Source organism: Podarcis gaigeae (assembly GCF_964106915.1).
Source record: "Podarcis gaigeae genome assembly, chromosome: 8".
In the NCBI taxonomy this organism is placed as follows: Eukaryota; Metazoa; Chordata; class Lepidosauria; order Squamata; family Lacertidae; genus Podarcis; species Podarcis gaigeae.
The window spans coordinates 79524371-79547829 of record NC_139684.1 but is presented as its reverse complement, the minus strand read 5'-3'; the positions used below and the strand labels follow the sequence as shown (position 1 = coordinate 79547829).

At 53.1% G+C, this 23459-nt stretch overlaps 1 protein-coding gene across 3 annotated transcripts in view; it reads left to right on the top strand.

Annotated features, from left to right (window-relative positions):
* The window catches only part of CIC (capicua transcriptional repressor), a 47284-nt gene that overhangs the window by 22087 nt on the left and 1738 nt on the right, over positions 1–23459 (top strand). For 2 of the 3 annotated variants that reach the window (XM_083753568.1, XM_083753569.1), the window contains exons 3-20: positions 5275–5424; positions 5596–5812; positions 6159–6288; positions 6460–6642; positions 7293–7452; positions 7550–7740; positions 8170–8389; positions 12053–12153; positions 12668–13937; positions 15060–15280; positions 16574–16740; positions 16893–17086; positions 17230–17499; positions 18199–18653; positions 19271–19542; positions 21050–21204; positions 22083–22214; positions 22467–22598. In XM_083753568.1, the coding sequence (XP_083609694.1) occupies positions 5275–5424; positions 5596–5812; positions 6159–6288; positions 6460–6642; positions 7293–7452; positions 7550–7740; positions 8170–8389; positions 12053–12153; positions 12668–13937; positions 15060–15280; positions 16574–16740; positions 16893–17086; positions 17230–17499; positions 18199–18653; positions 19271–19542; positions 21050–21204; positions 22083–22214; positions 22467–22598 (4620 nt within the window). The remainder of the gene's footprint in view (positions 1–5274; positions 5425–5595; positions 5813–6158; positions 6289–6459; positions 6643–7292; positions 7453–7549; positions 7741–8169; positions 8390–12052; positions 12154–12667; positions 13938–15059; positions 15281–16573; positions 16741–16892; positions 17087–17229; positions 17500–18198; positions 18654–19270; positions 19543–21049; positions 21205–22082; positions 22215–22466; positions 22599–23459) is intronic. The other variant, XM_083753570.1, reaches the window with a different exon arrangement.

Sequence of the window (23459 nt, the reverse complement as noted above, 5' to 3'; positions counted from 1 at the left end):
GCGGGGGGGGGGGGGACGGACCCAAACACCGCAAATCTTGCACAGCTTTCCTTAGTATCCCCTCCCTACTTTGCTTTGTCTTAAAAACAAAACAAAACTGCATTAGCCCTATTTGTTTCCTCTTTTTTCTTACTCTTGACCTGGTTGGCCCCGTCACTACTTCCTGCCCATCCTTCCCCCCCCACCTTCCCTTTTATTGCCCTTCCTCTTACCCCGCTTCCCCCTAAGCCCCCACCCTTATTTCCCCCACCCTTCCTCCCTATGCCCCCTACTCTCAATTCCCCCTTTGCCTCCACCCCTCCACCCTTTGCCCCCACTCATTTCCATCCCCCTCCGCCCCCAGGATTTTCCCACCTCGCCCCCCCCCCCCGCCCCATCCTTCCCCTGCCCCCCTTATCACGCCTTTCTTGCCCCCTCTCCCCTCACTTCGCCTCCCTTTTTCTCTCCTCCGCTCCCCCCCCCTCCCCGGGCGTGGTCTCTCCCTCTCTCCCTGGGTTCCGACGGGCGGGCCTGAGGCGGCGGTAGAGTACAAGAGAGAAGACGGGGGGGGGAGCCGCGGGAGGCGGGAGAAGAGGAGGAGAAGGCGACTGGTAGTAAACCACGGCCAATGGGAATCCCTCTCACCCCCCCCCACCTCTCTCTCTCTTTCTCCCGCCCCGCGATCCGTTCCTTCACCCCCACCGCCACCCTCGCGGCGGCTCGCGGATTTGCATATGACTGACATTCCAGGGGCGGCCAATGGGCGGCCGCGGTGCGTGCGGCAGGGAGGGGTGCTCATTTGCATGTGAATGACCCAGCGCGGCGGCAGCCAATGGCGCGGCGGGGGCTAATTGGGCATGCGTGACGACGGCAGTCTGTGTGAGTGTGTGTGAGGGAGAGCGAGCGAGTGAGTGAGGAGAAGAAGAAGGAGGGAGCGGGCGAGGAGAGCGAGAGGAGGGCGGTTCGGGCGAGGGGGCCGCCCTTGTTCGTAGCCCGGAGCGGCCGGGAGAGGGAGGAGGAGGCGGGCAGGCAGTGAATGGTGTTTGGTTACAACGTTACAACCGGAGGGGACGGCGCGACAGGCGGAGCAGCAGCAGCGACAGCCTCCTCCCTCCGTCTCCGTCAAGACGCTCCGCGACAAGCAACCGCCCGCCTGTCGCCGACAGTGGCTGCGAGGAGGAGGAAGGGGAGGCGGGCAGACGGGAATAGGCGGACAACTCGCGACCTCTCCCCTTCCCCTCCCTCCCCTCCCCCCTCCCCGATCTCTTCCTGCCTTCCCAATGCGCGCACACCGTAATCCTGCCAGGCGACAAGCCTCTGGCCGGGGATCGGGGCAGGCGGTGTGGGCGCCCTCTCTCTCCGCCCCCCTTCCAACCCCTCTCCTTCCTACCCACCCGCTTTCATCGCTGAGGTGCTAAAGTGCCCTTGCATACTCGCACACACCCACCTCTAGAAACTGCACCTCAAAGCAGCCTGTATTTCCTTCCCTCTCTCTCTTTCTCTCCCACCAGCACCTTCCTCTCAACACTGCTGGACCCACACGCCCCTCTCTTTTTGCACACACTGCCAGAGCAGCCGGCTTGGCACATGGGTGCACGCACACACATGCCACCGCCACACGGCTACCTACCTCGCCTCCCTCTGCTCCCCCACCCTAAAATGTTTCCTAACTTACCCCATGCCGACTGCCGGACACGCTGCTGCGCCTGTGAGGAGGACCAGAGCAGGCCGTAGAAGAGTGTTGCCCCTCCTGCTGCTGCTGCTGCTGTTGCACATGGGCGGCAGTGGGGTGGTGAGCCTTCAGACTGTTGACATCCAGCTGGCCTTCGCCCCGCATGGGACTTTCTAAGGCGGCCCTCTGCCGTGGAGGGGAACTGGCTTGCTGACCCAGCGCGCACCCAAAGCTGCAGACTTCAGTGGGCCTGTTAAAGAAACCACCCCCCACGCCTCCCTCCCCAGGGCAAGGGCAGGGGGAGAATGCTCTCCGGACTGGGCAGCTGAGAGACACGTGGTCCACCTGCCCTCAGGACAACGGCTCAACACGCCTTGGGATGTTCTCCACAGAAAGACCCCCGTCAGCGTTGCCCCCTCTGCCGCACAGGGGGCTAGGCATGTTCGGTCAGTGAATTCTGGGTTGCAGAGTGGTAATTCTGAAAGGTGGATTTGTTTGTGTATGGAGACATGCAAGGCACGCCTTGGTCTTCCCTCGTACTCTCTTCATGCTGGAAAGATGGGTGATTTGGAAGATATAGTTGACCTGAGGCTGACCTTTAACCTTTCTTGTGTCGCAAGAGATTGAGGGTGTCTTCCATTTCATACTAAGATGACTGTAGAGGTGAAATCTGCAGGATGGAAGGGGGCGTGGGTTCCTTGATATTTCCATTTCATTCACATAGTCCCCTTTTAAGTTCAGGAGGTCATTTGGCTGCAGATGGGGATTGCTATTCAAAGTTTCCCTCTCCCCCTTCCGTGGCTACTATTTCTATTCCTTGTCTTAAGACAAGGAGCAAATGTTGGATACTTTAATTTGCAATATTGTGTTTGCTGGTCCATTATGCTAACAGCAGCTTGGCACCCAGGTGAACTTTTTCTTGGGAGTTGGAGATGTTGCAAGTGACAGAACAGCAGTGTTTTTTCCAGCATTTCTGGATGCAGTAAAAAGACAGAGCAGCCTGTGGTAAAGGTGGCAACCCTGACTGAGTTTACAGCTGGGCACCCTGTTTTGTCTGAAGCCCCTCCCTATGGGCACTCCTCCCCTCTCCTCCCCACCCCTTTATTAGCATCCTCTGTGGAAAGGTGATTGGAGAAAGATTCCATGTTTTGCTGTTTTCATGCTTTCAGTTCTTTTAATTTGCATGCCATGTCTTGCATCCATGCCAGCTCTGTGAACTTGCTTGCTTTGTCTCCACCTCTGTAGATGAGAAATCGAGGCTTAGAGAATAGTGGTGGGCTTGCGGTTGGTTTATGAAACTGGATTTCTTGTCCTGTTCTCTGTGTTGGATGGGGGCATCTTGGGGGTCAGGAAAGGACGCGGGATGCCATGATTCCACATGGTGCCACTTCAGACGAGCCCTGTGTCTGTACTTTCTTCATCACGTGTGTTGTAGTTTTTCTCGATGGACAGCGGCTTCAATCTTGGAAGCTAAATCAGTAATCTTTACTTGGGGGTGGGGGGGGCAGCCTCCAGTCGTGACATTTTAAGAGCCTTGTTGCTTTGCAGAGACCGGAGGGAGGGTCTTACTATTTCGTGCCCTTCCTTCTGCTGTTGCCCCCCTCCCTTCTCATCCTCCCCCTCCGCATAGGGATGTGGTCACCAGCCGGAGGACAGGAAGCCACTGAGCCAGCATTTCCCGGCACAGTCCAACCACGATGCGCTGAGTGCTTTTAATAATTGAGTTAACTTTACACGCAGGCACAGGAGCGATGTGACTGATCCATCAGGGGATGCAAAGGAAGGAAGAGAGAGAGAGGAATGATGGGAAAGGGGCTTAGCAGTGGGAATAGAACTATCCTTTTCTTTCTGGAAAGTAGAGCCCCCCCCCGGTTCTATTATGATTTTAGCATTCTTCTTATCAAATAAGTACGTCCTCTTTTAAAAAAAAAATCCCAAACCATAAGTAAAATCCAAATAAAATTGAAAACCCCCAGCCTGCAAAGGAATGATGAGCAATGCAGGAACATGGGAAACTTTATATACCAGGACAGATTATTTGTCCATCTAGCTCAGCATTGCCTACTTTGGCTGGCAGCAGCACCCCAGGACATCTGGTAGAGGCATTTCCCAACCTGACCTTTTTAGCTGGGGATGCCAGGGATCAAACCTTTGGCCTTCTGTGTATTATTCCACCAAAGTATAGTCAAAACTAAGTATGAATTGGTTTTCTGGTAGGTATGTTATTGCTTGTGAAGTGCTGAGCACTTAAGAACGCAGGTGACCCTGAGCAGCAGTTGCTTCACAGGGATGAGGGTAGCATAAAGTATGTTAGGTTGTGCTTTAAGTTTGTGCTGTTGTTTAGAATCAACACTACTCACTCCACAGAATTAAGCCTGAGGCATCTTTGCGCACAACTGATAAGCATGTAGTTTTCCAGTTATGCATGTCAGCTGTGTTTTGTAGAGGCTGTTTGTGGGACGGTGGTAGAGGTGGCACTAATTGTGTGTTTGATGCTGAAACAGAGCCCTGCTGCCGCCACTGTGTGACTGAAGTTGATCAAGGCAGCCCTGCAATGTGTCCTGGGTTGTTTCCTGTAAAAAACAACAACACATGATGTGGTTTGTTGCAGTGGTGCAAGGCTCTGGTTTAGTCACACTGGTTTAGTTAAGCTGTAGTGGACACTGTGGATCCACGTGCCATAGAGGTGTTTTCACAATATTTTCAGCTTACTGGTGTTGCATATACGGTTTGTTTTTTGGGTGCCATAGAACCAGGAAGTACAGACGTTGCAAATTTGATTGTGTGTGCACACGCGTACGCAAACACATGCAAGCCAGCTCAGGTCTCTCTCCCCTGCGCAATAATAGCCTTTTCTTGGAACCCCAAGAAGGAAGTCTTGCTTAGCCTGATACAGGGGCAGCAGGAAGTGATGGGAGGGAGAGCCAGTGCAAGCAGATCACTTCCACCTTCAAGGAATAGCTTCTAATGGGGGGCAGTGCTGATGTCTATGGACACTTCTTCCTAGGTGGGGAGGACCTTCTTCTCCTGAGGGCACAACCCTGGGGCGCCGTTTGGCTTCCCTTGCCCCACGCAGCCTGAGCTCCTGAGGATGCTCTCAAGCCCTCTGGCTGGGATGGAGCCAAGTAGCTTGGCTGCCCCAGCAAGCGTGGGAGTCTGAGTGAGCTGGGCCCCTCACCCCTTCCCTCCCCTTCCCCTCCTGCAGCTGTAAAATTCCTTTGCCTGGCTTCCAGCTGGGAAGGGCGGAGGAGGGGGAGTGTTGCTTCCTGGCAGGCAAAGGAGAAAATCTCTCCCACCCCCAGGGACCTAGAAGCCAGCGATAAGGCATGGCACAGATTGTGGCTGCTAGGACTGAGGACGGAAACGCAACTGGGATGAGGCTAAACAAAAAAAATTCCTTCCAGTAGCACCTTAAAGACCAACTAAGTCAGTTCTTGGTATGAGCTGTAACTGGGATGAGGCTGTTAGAGGTGTGCATGAGAGAGAAAGGGAACTGGAGGAAGGGAGGCTTGGACTGTGATTCAACCTTGGAGTCCCGACTCCCAGTCTCCTATTCCCTTTATTTTACTTGCTGGTCTGAGCTGACTGTTGCAACACTTTCTTTCTTCTCCCGTTCCTTCCAGTGTGGACAAATGTGGAGCCACGGTCTGTGGCTGTATTCCCATGGCACTCCCTTGTGCCCTTCCTGGCTCCCAGCCAGCCCGATTCCTCCGTGCAACCGACCGAAGGCCAGCAGCCTGTCAGCCACCCGTCTACATCCAATCAGAACAAAGGCAAGTGTGCAGGGCGGGACGAGGGGAAGAAAGGGGGCGGGTGCAGAATTTCCACCTAGGCTTCCTGCTACGGGACAGGCCAGCAGGTAGGACCGGGCATGCGTGCAACTCCTTGCCCTCCTCCGCAAGAGCGCATGGCTGTTCATTCTCACCCGAGGCTTTCCATTTCAGAACCTCCAGAATCAGCTGCCGTGGCCCATGAGCTCCCCGGCGTGTCTTCGGGGGCCGAAGCAGGGAGGCCAAACACTTCGCACCCTGACAGCCCGACTCCAGTTTCCCAGCCATCAGCGGCGACTCCTGGAGGGAGCGGAGGGCCAGCCCAGCAGGAGGACGACGTCCCAGGGCACTCGCGCCTGGACAGCGAGACAGAGAGCGATCACGACGATGCGTGAGTTCTTCTGCCTTCCGGGGCTGCTCCATCGTGCTTTGTTGCGGTTCTCTTTCCAACACCCTTGCGAGGTCACAGCTCCCCCACCCTGCCTGACAGACAGCGGTTTTATAGCTGTGGGCAACTTGCGCAAGCTATAAGTCCACGACAGAGGTGGGACCGCAGCACAGTGGATCAGGGAATGTGCTGCTGGAAGGAGCGGCGTGAGGCAGTTGGGAGAGAACCCTAAAACAGAGAGGGAATGGGGAGCATGGTTAAGTTGAAGGAGGATGTCAGGAGACCCGGGCGAGGTGGCGGCTCTGGGAATAGTTTGGAGAAGATGGTGAAATTGGACCTCCTTCTGTAGGTTCCTGTCCGTTGTATCTTCTGAGATGCAACTCCCACTGCTGCCAGGCAAGCGTCGTACCCAGTCATTGAGCGCTCTGCCCAAAGACCGAGATTCATCTTCCGAAAAGGATGGGCGCAGTCCTAACAAGGTGAGGGATCTTTTCCTGTCATCTCCTCTTCTCTTTCTCATATTCCTCAACCTCCCTTCTCCTCATTCATCTGCGGAATGCTCCACCAGTATTCAGAATTCACCCTGGGTGAAATATAAGTTTAGTGGTGGCTTTGGTCTCTTTGCATCCACACACCCCTTTTCTTTGCAGAGAGAAAAAGATCACATCCGGCGGCCTATGAATGCTTTCATGATCTTCAGCAAGCGACACCGGGCCCTGGTGCACCAACGGCACCCCAACCAAGACAACCGTACCGTCAGCAAGATCCTAGGCGAGTGGTGGTACGCGCTGGGGCCCAAGGAGAAACAGAAGTACCACGACCTGGCCTTCCAGGTACAGCCTCCTAGGGAGCGTAACACAGAGAGCGAGTCGGGCGTCCTATCTGTTGCCTCCCATTGTGCAGCTAGCATGCCTGGCTTAGATCAGTGGCTCCTTTCATCCAGCATTCTGTCTCCCAAGAGTAATGCTGTTAAGCAGGGCCTGGTGGTGAAAGCCAGGGCTGTATGTATGTAACCTTTTCAGGAGTACAGAAAAGGTACGCAAGGTTGTATGGTTGCAGACCTGAGTTTCTGAAGAATATCCGCTTTCATGTAATTACAAAAGTTTCATGTAATTACAAAAGCAAGTCTCCGGCCTTTAGGTTGCCAAGATATGCTTGAAAAATTCGTAGGTGAAACCTAGTAAAATCTCAGAAGCAGCAGTTTTAAAGGGAACATGGATGCGGTGCCTTGCTTTGTTTCTTTTCCCAGTGTATAGCAATGATGCATAATTTGCTCATTTTAGATGGGATTCAGATCTCCATTTCACAGAATTTTAGCTTTTGCGGCATGGAGTCTGCGACAGCCATTCCCACTTTCCCCCCTCAGTAGCTGGTACGTTGCCTAGGTATCTTTTCTTCATTTCTCTCTATTCTCAACCTTTCTCTCTCTCTCTCTCTCTCTCTCTCTCTCTCTCTCTCTCCCCCCCCCCCCAAATAAAACCAGGTGAAGGAAGCCCATTTCAAAGCACACCCTGACTGGAAGTGGTGTAACAAAGATCGGAAAAAGTCTAGCTCAGATGTGAAGCCCTCGGGGCCAGGGGGATGCTCCAAGGAGACCCGAGAACGCAGCATGTCTGAGACGGGTACCGCTGCTGTGCCAGGAGGTGAGCTCCTTTCATATCTCTCTTCCCCCCCCTGCCCCCCGCCCCTTGCTTTAAGGCTCTCTCCTTCTTGTCTTACCACTCTCTGCTTCCCCACCAGGCCCTTCCGAGATGCAGGTGCTGCTGGGGCCAGAGGGCAAGGCAGGCATGGTAGGATCCGGCCACGGCCATGGGGAGCGGATCCTGCCCTCGACTGGGCCTGGCGCACAGCGCCCCCGGGCCTTCTCCCACAGTGGGGTGCATGGGATGGAGAGCGACCGTGACAGCCAGGTGCTGCAGGAGCTCACCCAGGTATGTTGGCACACTCTTGGGATCTGGCGGCGAGGGGCGGGGCAGTAGGAGGTCATGGAGAATCTGGGTTCCGATCAGTTCCAGGGGAATTGAGGCTTTGGGAAGGAGAAGGGATTATTGCTTGCTACAAACCCAGCTCACATGTGCACACAGACAAGAAAAAGTGCAAGAATGCAAGGCAAAGGCAGTGTCGCTCAGACACGTAACCTGACTTGGGAGCTTGTAAAGGGAATTGTGGTACCACACATAGCCTTTTCTGGCCTACACTAGTTCAGGGGCTTCCTTGTTGGTTCAGCTGTTTTTTTTGCCACCCAGTTCCTTCTTTCAGCTGAAGTCTGACCTGACAAAATCCTTCAGGTCGCAGATCAAGGATCACCTTGTTGCCCTGGGAGATGCGAGGCTCTAACAGATGACACTATTCTGTTCCAGATGTGCTCAGGACAGTCTCTGTACGTCAGTGGGAAGGGGCAGTTCGGGGGGCTGGGCCCTTCGGGGTCCCCATTTGCAACCCCAGGCGAAGGCCCCAGGCACTCCTTGCACCTGCACCCCTCTCGTGCCTCCCGTTCTCAGCGCACAACCAGCGAGGACATGACCAGCGACGAGGAGCGAATGGTCATCTGCGAAGAGGAGGGTGATGACGATGTCATTGGTAAGGAGTCCCTGCCCCAAATGCTAGCACAACGCTTTCGCTTATCCCTGAATCACACTGAGCTCGTAGTATTTAAACTTGTTGCCCTAAATTCCTGCATGGCTGCTCCCCTCCTAAAGCAAAGGATGAGGAACATTGCAAATATACTGAGGGTGAGGAAGATGACACGTTAATTAAATGCTGTGGTTTCAAGAACTTGATGCAAACCATGAACTAATAGATAGGTAGCCGTGTTGGTCTGCCATAGTCAAAACAAAACAAAAATCCTTCCAGTAGCACCTTAAAGACCAACTAAGTTAGTTGTTGGTATGAGCTTTCGTGTGTATCTGAAGAAGTGTGCATGCACACGAAAGCTCATACCAAGAACTAACTTAGTTGGTCTTTAAGGTGCTACTGGAAGGATTTTTTTTTGTCATGAACTAATAGTTCAGCATTAAATTTAAGTTGAAAGCTGGAGGACTGATTTTCATCAATAAGACCTGCACTGTTTTGGAATAGGCTTGTTGGTCTGCCAACTGTTGCCCTCACATCTGCAGCAAGAATAGCGTGGGGTCTTGTATGGCCTTGGTGCTGCTCTTGTGCCATAAATATCAGTGCACCTATATTCTTACCTACCCAACTCTTGCTAGGAGTTTGCCCCTTGCAGACTAGAAGGTTATTCAGCACTGTGTTATAGGCGCACATAGCTTGTTCTAGGGCATGACTTAAAAAGTTGCTTTCTGGGGCGATGGGAGCCCAGTTTGTTGTCCTGCAAACCCAAATTCATGCAAATCTACCATGTGCCACACAAACCTTGTACTTAATCTGTTATCAAATGATGTTACATCTGGTAAAATTCAGTGAAACCAAGGAGGCAGGATTTTCTGCGATTTCTGGGAGCTTGTAGAGGCAAAGAAGCTGGGCCCCCTAAGTTATCTTTGACTCTCACTTCTACAATGCTAAAGTTGATTGGGTGGGACTGGAAAGGCTGTGACCCCCATGGATTTAAGAAAGGGTTTGTTAGGTTTTTGTGAAATACCTTGTGATTTGCTGCACGGATAATGTAGTGCAAGGATGAAGAAATTGCTACTCTTCCATTATTGATGGGGGGTATCCGTTTTCTCTATGTATTCTGAGATTGTAGTTTGTGGGCATGGAAAATGGTACTGGGAAATTAGTACTTGGGATTTAGCATCTTCAGAATTCCTTAAGTTTCTAACATTTAAGACTGCAAAGATGGGCTGGTGGACTGCCTTTCCATGACTGGGAGAGAAGCAGAGTGAAAATACGCAAACCAAGTAAATATATGCGCTCGTTAGCATGATTTATGCAGATTGCAGAATAGTGTGACTGTCCTGAATGCCTGGATAGCTCAGTTGGCTAGAGTGTGGTGCTGATAACGCCAAGGTTTGCAGGTTTGATCTCATATTCCTACTAGATCAGGGGTCTGCAACCCGCGGCTCCGGAGCCGCATGTGGCTCTTTTACACCTTTTCTGCGGCTCCGGGGCAGATGCTAGCGAGGGGAGGAGGCGCATTGTGCGCCCCGACACTCCCCACTGTGGCGGGCGCTGTACTGGCTGTGACGTCGCATGGGGGCAGTGGGGGCGTTAGTCACGCACCGTCCCGACGTCACCTTCCCGCCCGCCCGCTACATTGTAAGGGGCATGTACGCTGGTCACTGCATTGAAAGGGGCATGTACGCTGGTCACTGTTTTGAAAGGGGAGTGAAGAACACACACACACACACACACACACACACAAAGGTAACTTGTTAATTTAACGTTTATTTCTATGAGGAGGAGTAATTCTGAGGGGTTAAACAAAGAAATAATAAAAAAAGTGACAAAAAAGTTATTTTTATAATGACGAGTTTTGCGGCTCCCAGTTTTTTTTTTCTTCGGAAACGGGTCCAAGTGGCTCTTTTTGTCTGAAAGGTTGCAGACACCTGTACTAGATGATCCTCAGGATCCCTTCGAACAATACAATTCTATGATTCCACCGTGTTTTTCTTGACAATAAAGAGGAACTTTAATTTACTTCGGTCAGAGTGCAACACCGACTGTTCTTTACCTGCAGTGACAAGCTGTGCTATTACACTGTAAGCTAAACAAATGTTCCCCGCTACCCAAACCGTTCAAATTTTATTAGCTCAAATAAATGAATGGAATTTCCTCTTCTAGACACAAACTCAATTCAGCGATGGAAGCAGCCACCTCTTTTCGAACAGTAGCTTTAGGCAAGCTGCTGTAATCACCAAATTGCACCACAGAAGGAAGAAAGAGGGATAAAACTCAAAATATTGGTGGCGGGAGGGATGCAAAGTGAGGGCACAGGAGTGATGACGCCCCCTTGGGGAGCGTGGAATTCATATTGAAGTCTTCAGTCTTACTCCCATAACCACAATGGCTCAGACTTCCTCATTTATTAAAAAAACACAGGTGTTTTCTGTACCACAAGATCATTGTACTCTGCATTAGTTAATGTGGAATAAGCTGCTCTCAAACAAGCTTCTCTATGTCCTGATTCCCTTGCACACAATCCGTCATGTGGGATAGAATGCAGAGTGAGGCAGTTTGCTGTGCTGCTTTATTGAGGCTGGATGTTCTTGGCGGTAGAGCCAAGTGACCTGCATGCAAAATACCCCAGGCTTAATCATTGGAATTTCCAGGTAGACGCCTGCTTGGCACCCTGGAGAGCATCAGCCAGCCAGTTACTGCAGACAGTATTGAGGCAGATGAGGCCAGTGGTCTGATTCTGAATAACGTGTCTTCCTAATCCCAAGAGAGATTTATTACAGGAGTGGGATAGTCCCATTCTTGTTGCTACTTGCTTTTTAGATTGTGAACGTAGTGGTAGTGGTGCGTACTGGCATTAAAAGGTAACTAAGGGATGCGGGTGGCGCTGTGGGTCAAACCACAGAGCCTAGGATTGCCAGTCAGAAGGTTGGTGGTTCGAATCCCCGCCACGGGGTGAGCTCCCATTGCTCAGTCCCTGCTTCTGCCAACCTAGCAGTTCAAAAGCATGTCAAAGTGCAAGTAGATAAATCGGTACCGCTCTGGCGGGAAGGTAAATGGCGTTTCTGTGCGCTGCTCTGGTTTGCCAGAAGCGGCTTAGTCATGCTGGCCACATGACCCGGAGCTGTAGGCCGGCTCCCTCGGCCAATAAAGCGAGATGAGCGCCGCAACCCCAGAGTTAGCCACGACTGGACCTAATGGTCAGGGGTCCCCTTTACCCCCTTTTTAATCTGCATTGAAATGCAATCTTGATTATTTACTGAACAAGATTCTCTGAACACCAGAAGCCAGATTGCTCTGCTTCAAAGCTGGGCTGCGGGTAGGTAAAGAGATGGACATTTCTGCCTCTCGTTTTCTGTCCTGCGCAGTGTTTTGTTGTGCTCTGGTTATTGGCCCATTACCAGCACCTTCTTTTCCTCTGATTACTTAGCTCCCTTTTGCACCCAGAGCACCCCTAATTTAGATCTCTTCAGGGGGCCAGCGACCTAACACACACTGCAAAAAATTAGAAATAAACGCTCTGCATTTTGCCTGCACTTGCAGTAAGTGAATTTGCAGATTTGCAGTAATCCTATCTCTCTGCCTCTCCAGGAGAGTTTTGGAGAGGGAGTGGGGGATGTTTGGAGGTGGTCAGGTGCCTTGCTGACTCAGGCTTCTGCCCTCTTACAGCTGAGGATGGGTTCAACCCTGCTGATGTTGACCTCAAATGCAAGGAACGAGTGACGGACAGCGACAGCGAGGGTTCCTTGGGGGATGAATCCGACAACAAGGTGAGTAGGCTGGAAGTAAAGGAATAAGGATGCAACTATAAGCCTTGCAACATAAAGAGGTTGTGGCAACGAGAGAGGAATCTTTGCTTTTTGTGGGGGTCTAGCAGTGGGATGCTTCAGAGTGTTCAAAGCACCGCCTGCGTCTTCCTTGCTGCAAGCTAAACTCCTGGCTTTTGGTATGGCATCTTTAGAGGTTTTTAATTAATGTTTTGTGTTAAGATGAGCAAACACAAGCACAGTCCTTTGCAGGCAAGGCGCTGGAGCTGAGAGAGGGGGACTTTGCTGCCCTCTTGGTGGAAGTGAGATTCGAAATGCAAACTGTCCTGGTTCAGAACTCATTCCTGTTTTGGGACTTAGAACTGTAGAGTTGCAAAGGATTCCGATGGTCATTTAGTCCAACCCACTGCTATTCAGGACTGGCGATGCTGTAAGGAAGAGTATGAAAGCAACGCTGTGGAGGAGATTGCTCACGGGTGTTCGACAGCCTTCTAACCCTTTCCCCATCTACTCGCAGGACTTTGGGCGCAAGCTCTTCTCCCCGGTGATCCGCTCGGCTGCGCTGCCTCCTTCCTCCGGTGCCTTCGCCCCCTGCCGCCCGCCACCCCCTCTGGACTTGGAGCCACCCCTGCCTCCCCACAGCCTCGACCAGCAGCCCCCTCCCAAGACGTACGGCTCCTTCCAGCTGGCACCCAGCACCTTCAAGGCCCAAGACTCCCGAGGAGGGCTTCGCCCTCACAACACCCCAGCCAAACGCCTGGAGCCACGCTTCGAATCGGCGGCGGCCTCTTACCGGCGGAAGCGGGCAGACAGTGCTGGAGGGGGCTCTCAGGCAGCAGCCACAGAGTCTGGGGTGGCCCCCCTGGCCGCCCCTACTCACTCGGTCATCTCTTCGCCTGGTGGAATGTTTCAGGCCGTGGTGCTCTCCGATTCCACCCGCTTGTCCTCGGGCACCGTGCTGGTGACGGCCCCGTCCATGAGCGCCCCAAATGTGGGAGTGATCGGCTACAGCGGCGCACCCAGCCTGGTCCGCACGGCCTCCACCGTCGTCACCAACGTGGTCAAGCCGGTTAGCAGCACCCCGGTGCCCATCGCCAGCAAGCCCTTCCCACGCGGGTCAGGGGAGGGGCTCCCGCTGCTCAGCCCCCCTCCCTCGGATGGGGCCACAAAGGCGGAAGGGATTTCTGTGGGGCGCCTCGGCCTCCTCTACGCCGACAAGAAGACTCAGCCGCCCTCGGCGATGCCCGGGATCCAAGCCACGTCACCTCACCTTGTAGCCGGCCCTCTCATTGGGCAAGGCTTGACCGCTGTGGGGAAGGGGCCTGCCAACCAGGGCAGCGTGGTGACCAACCTCCTTGTGGGAGCTCAAGGCTACGGGCAAGCGGGCAGCGTGGGAGGGGCTGCCGTTCCGGTGACTGTCTTGCCCCCCGGCGCCATCGCACAGCAGCCCTCGGTGCAGTTCATCACGCAGAATCCGCCTGGGCCTGGGCAGAACGGCCCAGTGCCGCTCAGCATCCTGCAGCCTCAGGGCATCCTCTCGGGGGCAGCGGGCAAGGCAGGCGGCATCACTCAGGTGCAGTACATCCTGCCCACCTTGCCTCAGCAGCTGCAGGTGGCCGGGGGAAAGGTGCCGGCGGGAGCAGGTGCTCCTGGAGCTGCCAGCATCCATTTCACTCTTCCGCCAGCCAACGGGAAGGTGATTGCCACACCCCAAGCCATCCCCATCATCCAGCCTGCTCCAGGGAGCGGCAACAGCAATGTCACCGTCATGTCTTCAGCATCCAAAGGTAAGGGCACGGGCCTTTTTGCTTGATATGCCCTCCGTACCAATATTTTATTTTATTTTTTAAAAAAGATAATTGCATCACATCAGAGGCTTAGACCTCACCCTGCCTAGTCTCTCTGTAATTCCTAAGACTGATTGAGAATGCTTCCTGGCTAGTTCATCCATGCCCCATGATGGAGTGCAGAAAGAGATTCATTTTCATTAACGGATCTCTCATCCCTGGAGGGTCACCGTGCCCCAAAGCGTTACACATTTTAGAAGCGCCAGGTTCCAGACATTTTTAATACATGAAGGGGGGTTTACCTGAACCTCCTACCACCTCTGTGTTAACTGAGCTCTCCTAACTGTTAGTGGTGATGGCGTGGGTCACCGTTTTGTATGGCAGAGTTCACTTCCGGTCCCTGGGCAAGCAAGAGGCGGGCGGCCGACAAGAATATGCACATTGGCTCTCCCTGGTGTAAAAGATCCAAGAAGAGCCGTGCTGCATTGGGCCAGGGCCCTGTCTAGTCCAGTATCCCATTTTCCATGGTGAGAGCCATGTGCCTTTGGGGAGCCCACAGTGAAAGGCATGAGGTCAATTGGCCTCTCCAGAAACGTGTGTTATGTGACCATCACAGCTAGTAGCCCTTGATAGCCTTTGCCCTCCATGAATTGGTGTAACCCCCTCCCCCAACCGCTGCCCTTTAAAGATGAAGGTGAAGGTGCCTGCCTGAAGTCAGCAGGCAGGAAGGGGCTCCGCCATATGGGTGCTGCCGCCCTGGAAGATTTGATTCCTTGCAAATGGGAAGCAAGCATTACGTGGCCTCTGTCACAGTGCCAGTTCTGTGGATCAAAGTGGTTGGGCAGCCACATACAGGGTAAGGCGATCTTGCAGGAAAACAGTAGAATTACGTAATCCTTGATCGATCTTCCAAACTTGAGAAGCCCCAAATGTAGCTTTCCTCGTAGGGAGAGGTGCTTTTGTCCTCCCGATAGTTGCCCTGTCCTGTGCCTTTCCCAGCTCTGCAACATCCTTTATGAGATGTGGTACCTTGGTACCTCCGCTCAGATGCTGGGCTTTTTGAGATCCGTAAACTGACCTCGCTGTGTGCACCTCTCTTCTCTCCCCCTCTCTCGCCCCCAGTTCAGTCAGTGTCTCCAGTTCAAGCTCCATCTCCCGGAACTTCAACCCACCTCGTGTCTGGGCAGGTGGTGCCCCCTGCTGGGCTCCAGGTACAAGGCAAGGTCCTGGTGCCCATGGCACCCCCACAGGTGACAGTGCGCACCTCCACTGCCACCCAGCTGCCTCTGGTGACCCCACCTTTCCCCGTCCCGGTGCAGAACGGGAGCCAGCCAGCCAGCAAGGTTAGTTAATTGGGGGGGGGGCTGTGTACCTTATGCGACGGGTGAAGGTGGTGGTATCTGCTAACTGTGAATACTACGCTTGGCATAAATGCTGCAGGACTGTCCAATAATAATAGTAGTTGTTGTAGTAGTAGTTGTTCTGGCAGCTGCTATTATTACTTTCTTGCACAAAGGTGGATAGGTGGCCAATTCATGGAGCAGTAGATAAGCCTAGGGATGGGGGTTTGAAATTACCCCATGTAGGAGTCTTTTTTCCCTGTCCTCTGCATATCCTACTTGGGTCACCCTCTGGGTTTCAAAGTCCAGGTACTTCCCTTGAACCGCAAGGTCTTTAATTCATGGCATGTAAAAAAACAACAAACCCCAAGCTTTCTATAACCTGCCAAGATACCTTTGGCTAGTACAGTTCTTTCATTTGTTTTTGACTCTTGTATTCCCCCTTTTCCTTGCAAATAGTGTAATCAAGTTTCTTTAAGTATATTGTTAACGTAGTACAACGTGGGGAAGAGAGCAGAGCCTCTTAACGTTGTGTAGCAGTGCTTAATTCAGTTGCTCGTTCTATAAGTAAAGCAAAGAAAAACTCAACCCAGCTGAACGATGGCACTCTGCTGTCAGGCCACAGGCATGCTGCGAAACTGGAGGATTGAAACTTTGGTACAGAAGAAGAGTTTGGATTTGATATCCCGCCTTTCACTCCCTTTAAGGAGTCTCAAAGCGGCTAACATTCTCCTTTCCCTTCCTCCCCCACAACAACACTCTGTGAGGTGAGTGGGGCTGAGAGACTTCAGAGAAGTGTGACTGGCCCAAGGTCACCCAGCAGCTGCATGTGGAGGAGCGGAGACACGAACCCGGTTCCCCAGATTAGGAGACTACCGCTCTTAACCACTACACCACACTGCGTTGCTTCGACTGGAATGCTGAGAAAACTCTGCTTTTAATCTCTCTTTTTTTGGACGAGTTGATCATCTTCAGGATTGGGGGGGGGGGGGTTTAAAAACCAAGGAGGGATAAAACTAAAAGGTGATTGGTGGGCTCAGATGGTTTCTTCCTCACAACTCGCTGTCCCTACTGCTCACAGGCTGCAGTTCCCACTCACACTTCAACACTCCTTCCTCTCTTCCAGTTAGGGCACCTAAGGCAGCATAGGTTACACGAATACCGTTCCTACTACTGCAGATGTTGAATTCTGACAAATCAGGCCTGAATGGCGTGTGGAAACAGTGTTTTCATGATGTTGGTTGACAGTTCTGATTGACAGGTCTGCCTGGCCACCCCGTCTTTCTGCTTTTCCAGATCATCCAGCTCACCCCGGTGCCCGTGGTTCAGCCCCAGCCCTCCTCGCAAAGCAGCGCCACCTTGGTGCCACCCCTTAGCCCAGCTGCTCTCCAAGGCACTGTGGCCACTGCCGTCATGGGCTCCCCGAGCCAAACCCAGAAAGTCCTCTTGCCCTCCTCCACCAGGTACAGACCACCCGCCTACTGATTGGCTTCGCCAGATCCTGGGGGCACTCTGCCTGGGGAGTGGGGAAGGTGGGAAGGGCACGATCTTGTTCATTTCAACACCAGCCACCTCCTTTGCTATAACACACTCTCCCCCCTCTCTCTGCCCCCAGGATCACCTACGTGCAGTCAACAGCCGGGCACCCCCTCTCCCTGGGCACCTCGGCCTCCCACACACAACCCAGCGCCCCCCCGGCCACACCTGCCACGACCTACGTTCAGTCCCCAGTGGGCCCTGCCCCCATGGCACTGGGCTTCACAGCCATCGGGCCGAATGGGCAGGCCATAGTGCAGCCGCTGCTCTCAGGTAAGGTTGGCAAGGCAGCTGGGGGGGGCGGATGGGGCCAGGCTGGACGGATGCACTTGGCAAGGGGCATGGGGGCAATGAGAGATGGCGCCAAGGGTCGACTGGCTTGCCTATGATTCCACTGCCCGTTCTGCTTCCTGCAGGTCAGAACCCTCTGCTGGCTCCAGGGCAAGTGGTGTCCCCACTGCAGAGCCCCCAGCTCCCGGCGTCCTGTGCCGGACAAGGGCAGGTCATCACTGCCATCTACCCCAGCCCCACGGGGACCAGTCCTGCTCAGCCCACCAGCCATGGCGTGGTCTACACGGTGGCAGCCACAAGCACCGTCACAGTCTCCTCTCCCACAGCCATCCTGCCCAAGGGGGGCAGCAGCACTCAGAGCCCAGGGGGCCCCAGCCAGGGCCTGATTTCCACAGGTACGGGGTGGGTGGGTGGGTGGGTGGGTGGGTAGCAGCAGGGAAGCCCCACTTGAAGGTGGGGCTTGACCCAGAGGGAGGAAACTGAGAAGTAGGGGAGGCAGCCAGGGAGGACACTGGGCTAAAAGAAACAAATTGTACACCTAGGCTGCAGTTTGTAATCCCCGCAAATGTTGCCCATCATTTTGCATCATTTGAAGTCCATAAGGAGTACAAATCTTGCTTTTTTTAAAAAAAAGTGCATTCCACTATAGTGCATTCCATTATAGTGGAATGTATGAAAAAGGATATTACCATGACAACAGAAAAAGTATAAAGAGAAAGATCGGAAGTTTTTTGCAAAAAAAAATATATTTTTTTTATAGATATCATGTCGTATAAATCTTTGGTCTTTTTTTCTTTTTATCATTTTTTTGTCTTTGTTTCAAAATTTTCCTTTCCCCCTTTTCTTTTCTTTTCTTTTCTTTTATTTAAATTTGAAATACTTACCTTCATTGTATGTTTGTATCTTTGTATTTTGAACCAATAAAGATTTAAATTTATTTTTTAAAAAGTGTGTGGGGCACTCCTGCTTGGCAGCACTATGTTACTGTGGTGCCGGATCTGCTCGGATCCTGAGTTAGGTGGGCTTTCGTTCCCTTTTGGGCGTTTCTGACTTGACTCTAACCAGCTTCGTTTTCCCACCTCCCTCCTACTCAGCTACCCCTGCCGCTCCTCCAACGGTTCCCCGACCTCAGCGGCCACCGCTCAAGCCCCTCCAGAAGGTGAAGGCCACGGTCGCCAGCATCCCAGTCGGCTCTTACGAATCCTCCCCCTCTCCGGGTCCGACCCGGCCCCCCGGAGGGCAGCAGCAGGAGCCCGGAGGGTCACGATGCCACCGGGAGGCCGAAGCTGCGGGAGAAGCCCGGACTTTGCGGGAGGCGGGGCCCCAGGAACTGCCTCTTTCCCCCGTGTGCCGGGGCAGCGAACAGAACCCCCCGCCCAAAGCCCAGGATCTGAAGCGGGAGTCCTGGGAGCCAGTGTCACCCCCGTCTCCCCAGCAACCACAGGTTACGGAGGCGGCGCCCGCGGAAATCTGGAGCCAGCGGGAGGCAGGAGCCGGCGAAGAGAGGGCGGTCCGTGACCCTCCACTGGGCAGCAAAGGGACCGAGACGGTAAGGAGGAGACAGGAGGCCTTTGCTCAACCTGTGCTTCCAGCGCTTGGAAATCCCGCAACCGTCTTTGCCAACCCAACCCCCACCCCCAACATTTCACTGGGGCAGGCGGAAACTGGAAAAATCTTCCACAAAGTCTCCAGCAGAAGCTCCAGGGTGATGGTTGTGCGTCTGGGGAGCACAGCCACTGAGAATCCCTCTCTCTGTGCCAGCCTTGACCAACATGCGCTCCCCCCGCACCAGCCAATGTTTTGGCCTACAATTCCCATCAGCCCCAGCCAGCATGTCCCTGGAGATTCCCCCAAGCTGCGGCCTGAGCATCTCCTGGAGACTTTGGAAGATCTTCCCCGTTTTCACCTGCTTTCACCTAGTTTTAAGATCACGAAAGGTTACAGGGTTTTGAACATCAGGATTGAGTATTCTGGGCTGCGCATTTATATAATAACCTCCCACACATAATCATCTTGCCTTGCGAACCAAGCGAGAGTGTCTCCCCACTAGTAGTTCACCTCCCCATTTGCCAGCCTTGCTGATCTGCCTCCATGTTGGCTCGCCCTCCTTAATGCCTCTTCCCAGACGCTCTCTGGTAGTAAACACCCTATTCCTTTCTTCCCCAGGCCCACAAGTTCTGCACTTCCCCAGACTGGAGAACGGCCAGTGCTGAGGGCCGTGGTGAAGCGTCTGCCCCATCCGCAGGCCCGCTGACTTCCTCGCTCAGCCCTGGTCCTTCGATCTCCACGGAGGCCCCTAGAGGAGGCCCCTCGACCCTTGCTCCAGCAGCAGCAGCCTCCACATCTGAGGCCGGGCCCGAGCAGAAGGAGGTCCCCGTGGGGAAGAAAGTCAAGGTCCGGCCTCCGCCGCTGAAGAAAACCTTCGACTCTGTCGACAAGTGAGTGATTGGGGAGCTGCAGGAATGGGTTGCCAAAGACCTAAAGCACAGGCAGCTGCTGTATGCAGAGTCAGATTATTAGGTCCAGCTAGCTCAGAGTGGTCTGCACTGATTGGCAGTGGCTGTCTGGGGTTTCAGGCAGGGAGTCTTTCCCTGGAGATGTTGAAGCCCAGGACCTTTTGCATGCAAAGCAGATGCTCTATCACCAAGTTCCATCCCTTCCCCAGGAGTTACGTTTTGCAAAGTGTATCTGGAGTTCTTCATCAGGGGTTGTCGAATTCCCCCCTCCTACCCCCCAAATGCAGCTTGCTTGTTCATACAATATTATTATTATTATTTTATTTACATGCCAACCATCTGACTGGGTTGCCTCAGCCACTCCTTTCCTTCAATCGGCAGTTGGCTGCTGGCAGTTAGCTTGAAGGGACCACCTTCTGTTCATACTGATTATATTTATTTTATACGTATTATCACATGGTTCTCCTAGAGTCATAGAACTGTAGAGTGGGAAAGGGAACCCTTAGGGTCATCTAGTCCAACCCCTTGCAGTGCAGGAATCTTAGCTGAAGCATCCATGAGAGATGGCCATCCAACCTCTGCTTTAAAACCTCCAAGGGGTCCATAACCTCCTGAGGAAGAGACCGTTCCACTGTCAAATAGCTCTTAATGTCAGAAAGTTCTTCCTGATGTTTAGTCAGAATCTCCTTTCCTTTAACTTGGAGCCATGGGTTCAGGTCCTACCCTCCAGAGCGGGAGAAAATAGGCTTGCTCCATCCTCCATGTGACAGCCCTTGAGATATCTGAAGATGGCTCCTCTCCCAGTCAGAGCTTCCCAACAAGCCTGTGATGTAGACTAGGCTGAGAGAGAGTCCCTGGCCCAAGGCCACCCAGCGAGCTTCATGGCCGAGTGGAGATTTGAGATTGGTTCTCCCAGATGTTCTGCCCCTGCAGTGACATGGAGCCAGGGAGGTTCTGTGGCAGTGCATTCTAATGTGCGAAGAACTCTGTGCAGCTAGGAAGCTTGGGAAGCTGCAGACGCCAGGGGGGAGTTGAGCTTGGTTTGGCACGTGTGAAGGCTGCTTTCCGTGTCACTCTTTTCCACACAGCTGTTGATGCTTGTGCCGAACTAACAGCCCAATTCCAGAAAAGGCACGTGCCTCCATAATGTGCAAATAAGTGTGCAAAGTGCCCTGAGCTCACACGTCGGTAAGAGAGTACGTGCCAGCATCGCATCCGGCAGAAACACACACGTTGGTTAGCACTCTCTTGCGGAACGGGCGGTGTTGCAAGTTAAATTCACGGGTGAAGGCGGCCTTTTCCGTAGACAAGGTTTCCACAAAGACTTGTCACTGGTGGTGGAGGGACCCTGGAGGAAAGCACTGGCCTTTTGAAGAGCAAAGCACGAGGAGGCTGCTGGGTTGGGGGGGGCAGCGTGTGTGTTGGGGGGGCATGTTCTGCGGGAGCCCCTGACTGCACGGTGTGACCCACACCCTGTCCCCTTCCCCAGCAGGGTTCTGTCGGAGGTGGATTTTGAGGAGCGCTTTGCCGAGCTGCCCGAATTCAAGCCCGAGGAGGTGCTGCCCTCGCCCACCCTGCAGTCTCTTGCCACCTCGCCCCGTGCCATCCTCGGCAGCTACCGGAAGAAGCGCAAGAACTCTACCGGTAAGGAGCCAGGCAGGGCCAGGAATAGCCTTCTGTGCTAGCGGCTGCTGGGCATTGCATTTCCAAGGCAACAGAGAGGACAAACACAGAGGAGCAGATGAGAACGGCAGACATAGATATTGTCAGGGGCTGGACGGAGGAGGAAGGGTGGTGGCCGTCCCCCACACTTCTCATGAACCTTCCTGTGAACAGGAGGACAGTATAGACTTAGAGCAGTGGTTTGCAGAAGGACATAGTTCAGAGGATGTAGAGGTGAAAAGCTGGGCGATATTGGAAGAGGAAGCAGATTCACTGGGGGAGAGACAGATGACAGACTCAGTGTCTTTGGAGAGCATTCCTGATTCCCCCTCCCCCAGGACTAGGCGTGCAGTGAGAGTAGCCAAACAGAAAGCTTAAGAGACAGAAGTCCAGACCAACCGGCGCAGGGATGACGTAGGATAAGAGAGACGAAGGGGGTGGGACTTGAAGCAATGCCATTATAGGGATTGCTGCATTCCTTCATCATTCTCTGTGAATTATTGAATAAATTGCTTGGTAAGAACTTTAATCGTTTCTCGATTCTGGGCTGCCACCGTGGGAGGGATCTGATTCCCCAAAGCCTGACAGATATGGAGGATGGGGTACCATCTGTTCTGTGGAGAGTCTCCAGCCAGGACAAGTTTGCCCAGGAGGTTACTGGAGTCAAAAAGCAATGTGGGATATCCGCCCCTTTCACATTTCTGGGATCAAGTGGGAAAGGAAGCGTAACTTTGCTTCCTATTTCCAGGCTCTCCCGTAATTCTGCATCCTTGAGTTTAATTTGGTGCAGATTTTTTAGGGGCAGGGCTTTCCCCTCCCCTGACTTGGTAACACGACTTGTGTGCGGGTGTCCCCTTCAGACCTGGACTCCTCTACAGAGGACCCCATCTCCCCCAAGCGGAAGATCCGGCGCCGCTCCAGCTGCAGTTCGGAGCCCAACACTCCCAAGAGTGCCAAGTGCGAAGGAGACATCTTCACCTTTGACAAAACCGGTGAGTAAGGTTGGAGGGCAGGGGGATGATTGGGGAGAAAAGGTGGCAGTGGAGGAGAGGCCACCTGAGCCTCAAGCAGCACTGAAAGGGTCCAGAAATACCCCCAAGCTGTGTACCTGCTTCTTCAGAGGGAGGGTGACCCCATTCAGAGCAGGCAATCTCCCAACTATCCGCTAGCAAACCACCCATACCCCAAACTTTTTAAAGGGGCATTTTGGCTCCAGGTGCATCATAGATCCTTTCTCAATTTAGGCACAGACACAGAAGACGTACTTGGGGAGCTGGAATACGAGAAGGTGCCATACTCTTCACTCCGACGTACCTTGGACCAGAGGAGGGCTCTGGTCATGCAGCTCTTCCAGGATCATGGATTCTTCCCTTCAGGTAAGGAGGAAGCTCAGCCCGGCTTTCCCAGCTGACATTGTCCTTGGGGGAGTAGAAGTTTGGATTTTCCTTTTCCTGCAGGGGATTCATTCCCCCCCCCCCCCCGCCGCCCTTGGACCCTTCCTCCACTGCAAGAAAAACGACTGTAGTTTTTGGGTTTCAACTGAGCAGCCATTTTAGGGTCCACCAGACAGTTGTGGAAATGTAATCGAGAGCAGCTTTCCTCGTCTGGCGGTTTTTTTTGGATTCCTGGCTCTCACCAGCCCCAACCACCACGGCCAGTAGCTGGGGATGATGGAAGTTGTAGTCCCAACAGCTGCTGGAGGGCAGCAGGTTAGGAAAGACTGAAGTAGAACAACTCTGCATCCTCCTGCTGCTATGTGAGTGGCAGCTTTCAGTTTGGAACAGGAACCGAGACTGACTGTACCCCTCTAGGCTTCTTCTGTATATTTTTTGGCTTTGCTGGTGGGTGGGGCGTATGCTCCAGGTTCTTCACATTGTTAAAGCACTGCCTAGGGAAGAGTTTCTGTATTTGTTCTGTTAGAAAGGGTGGCTGCATCTCTGTAGAGGAATCACACTTCATTCATTCATTCATTCATCCCATCCATCCATTCATATACCCCGCCTTTGAAAAAACAACAATTATTTTAAAAATTGAACATTAATAGAATTAAATCTATGAAAAATATATTAAAACCATACAAATAAAAACAGCATAGCACCAGCCCTTTCATTAAAAGCACTCAGTTCCCCAAAGCCTGTTGGAACAAGTGCCTGGAGGGAGGACAAAGAGGGAGCCAGTCTAACTTCTCTAAGGAGGGAGTTGCAAAGTATGGCAGCAGCCACTGAGGCAGCCATTTC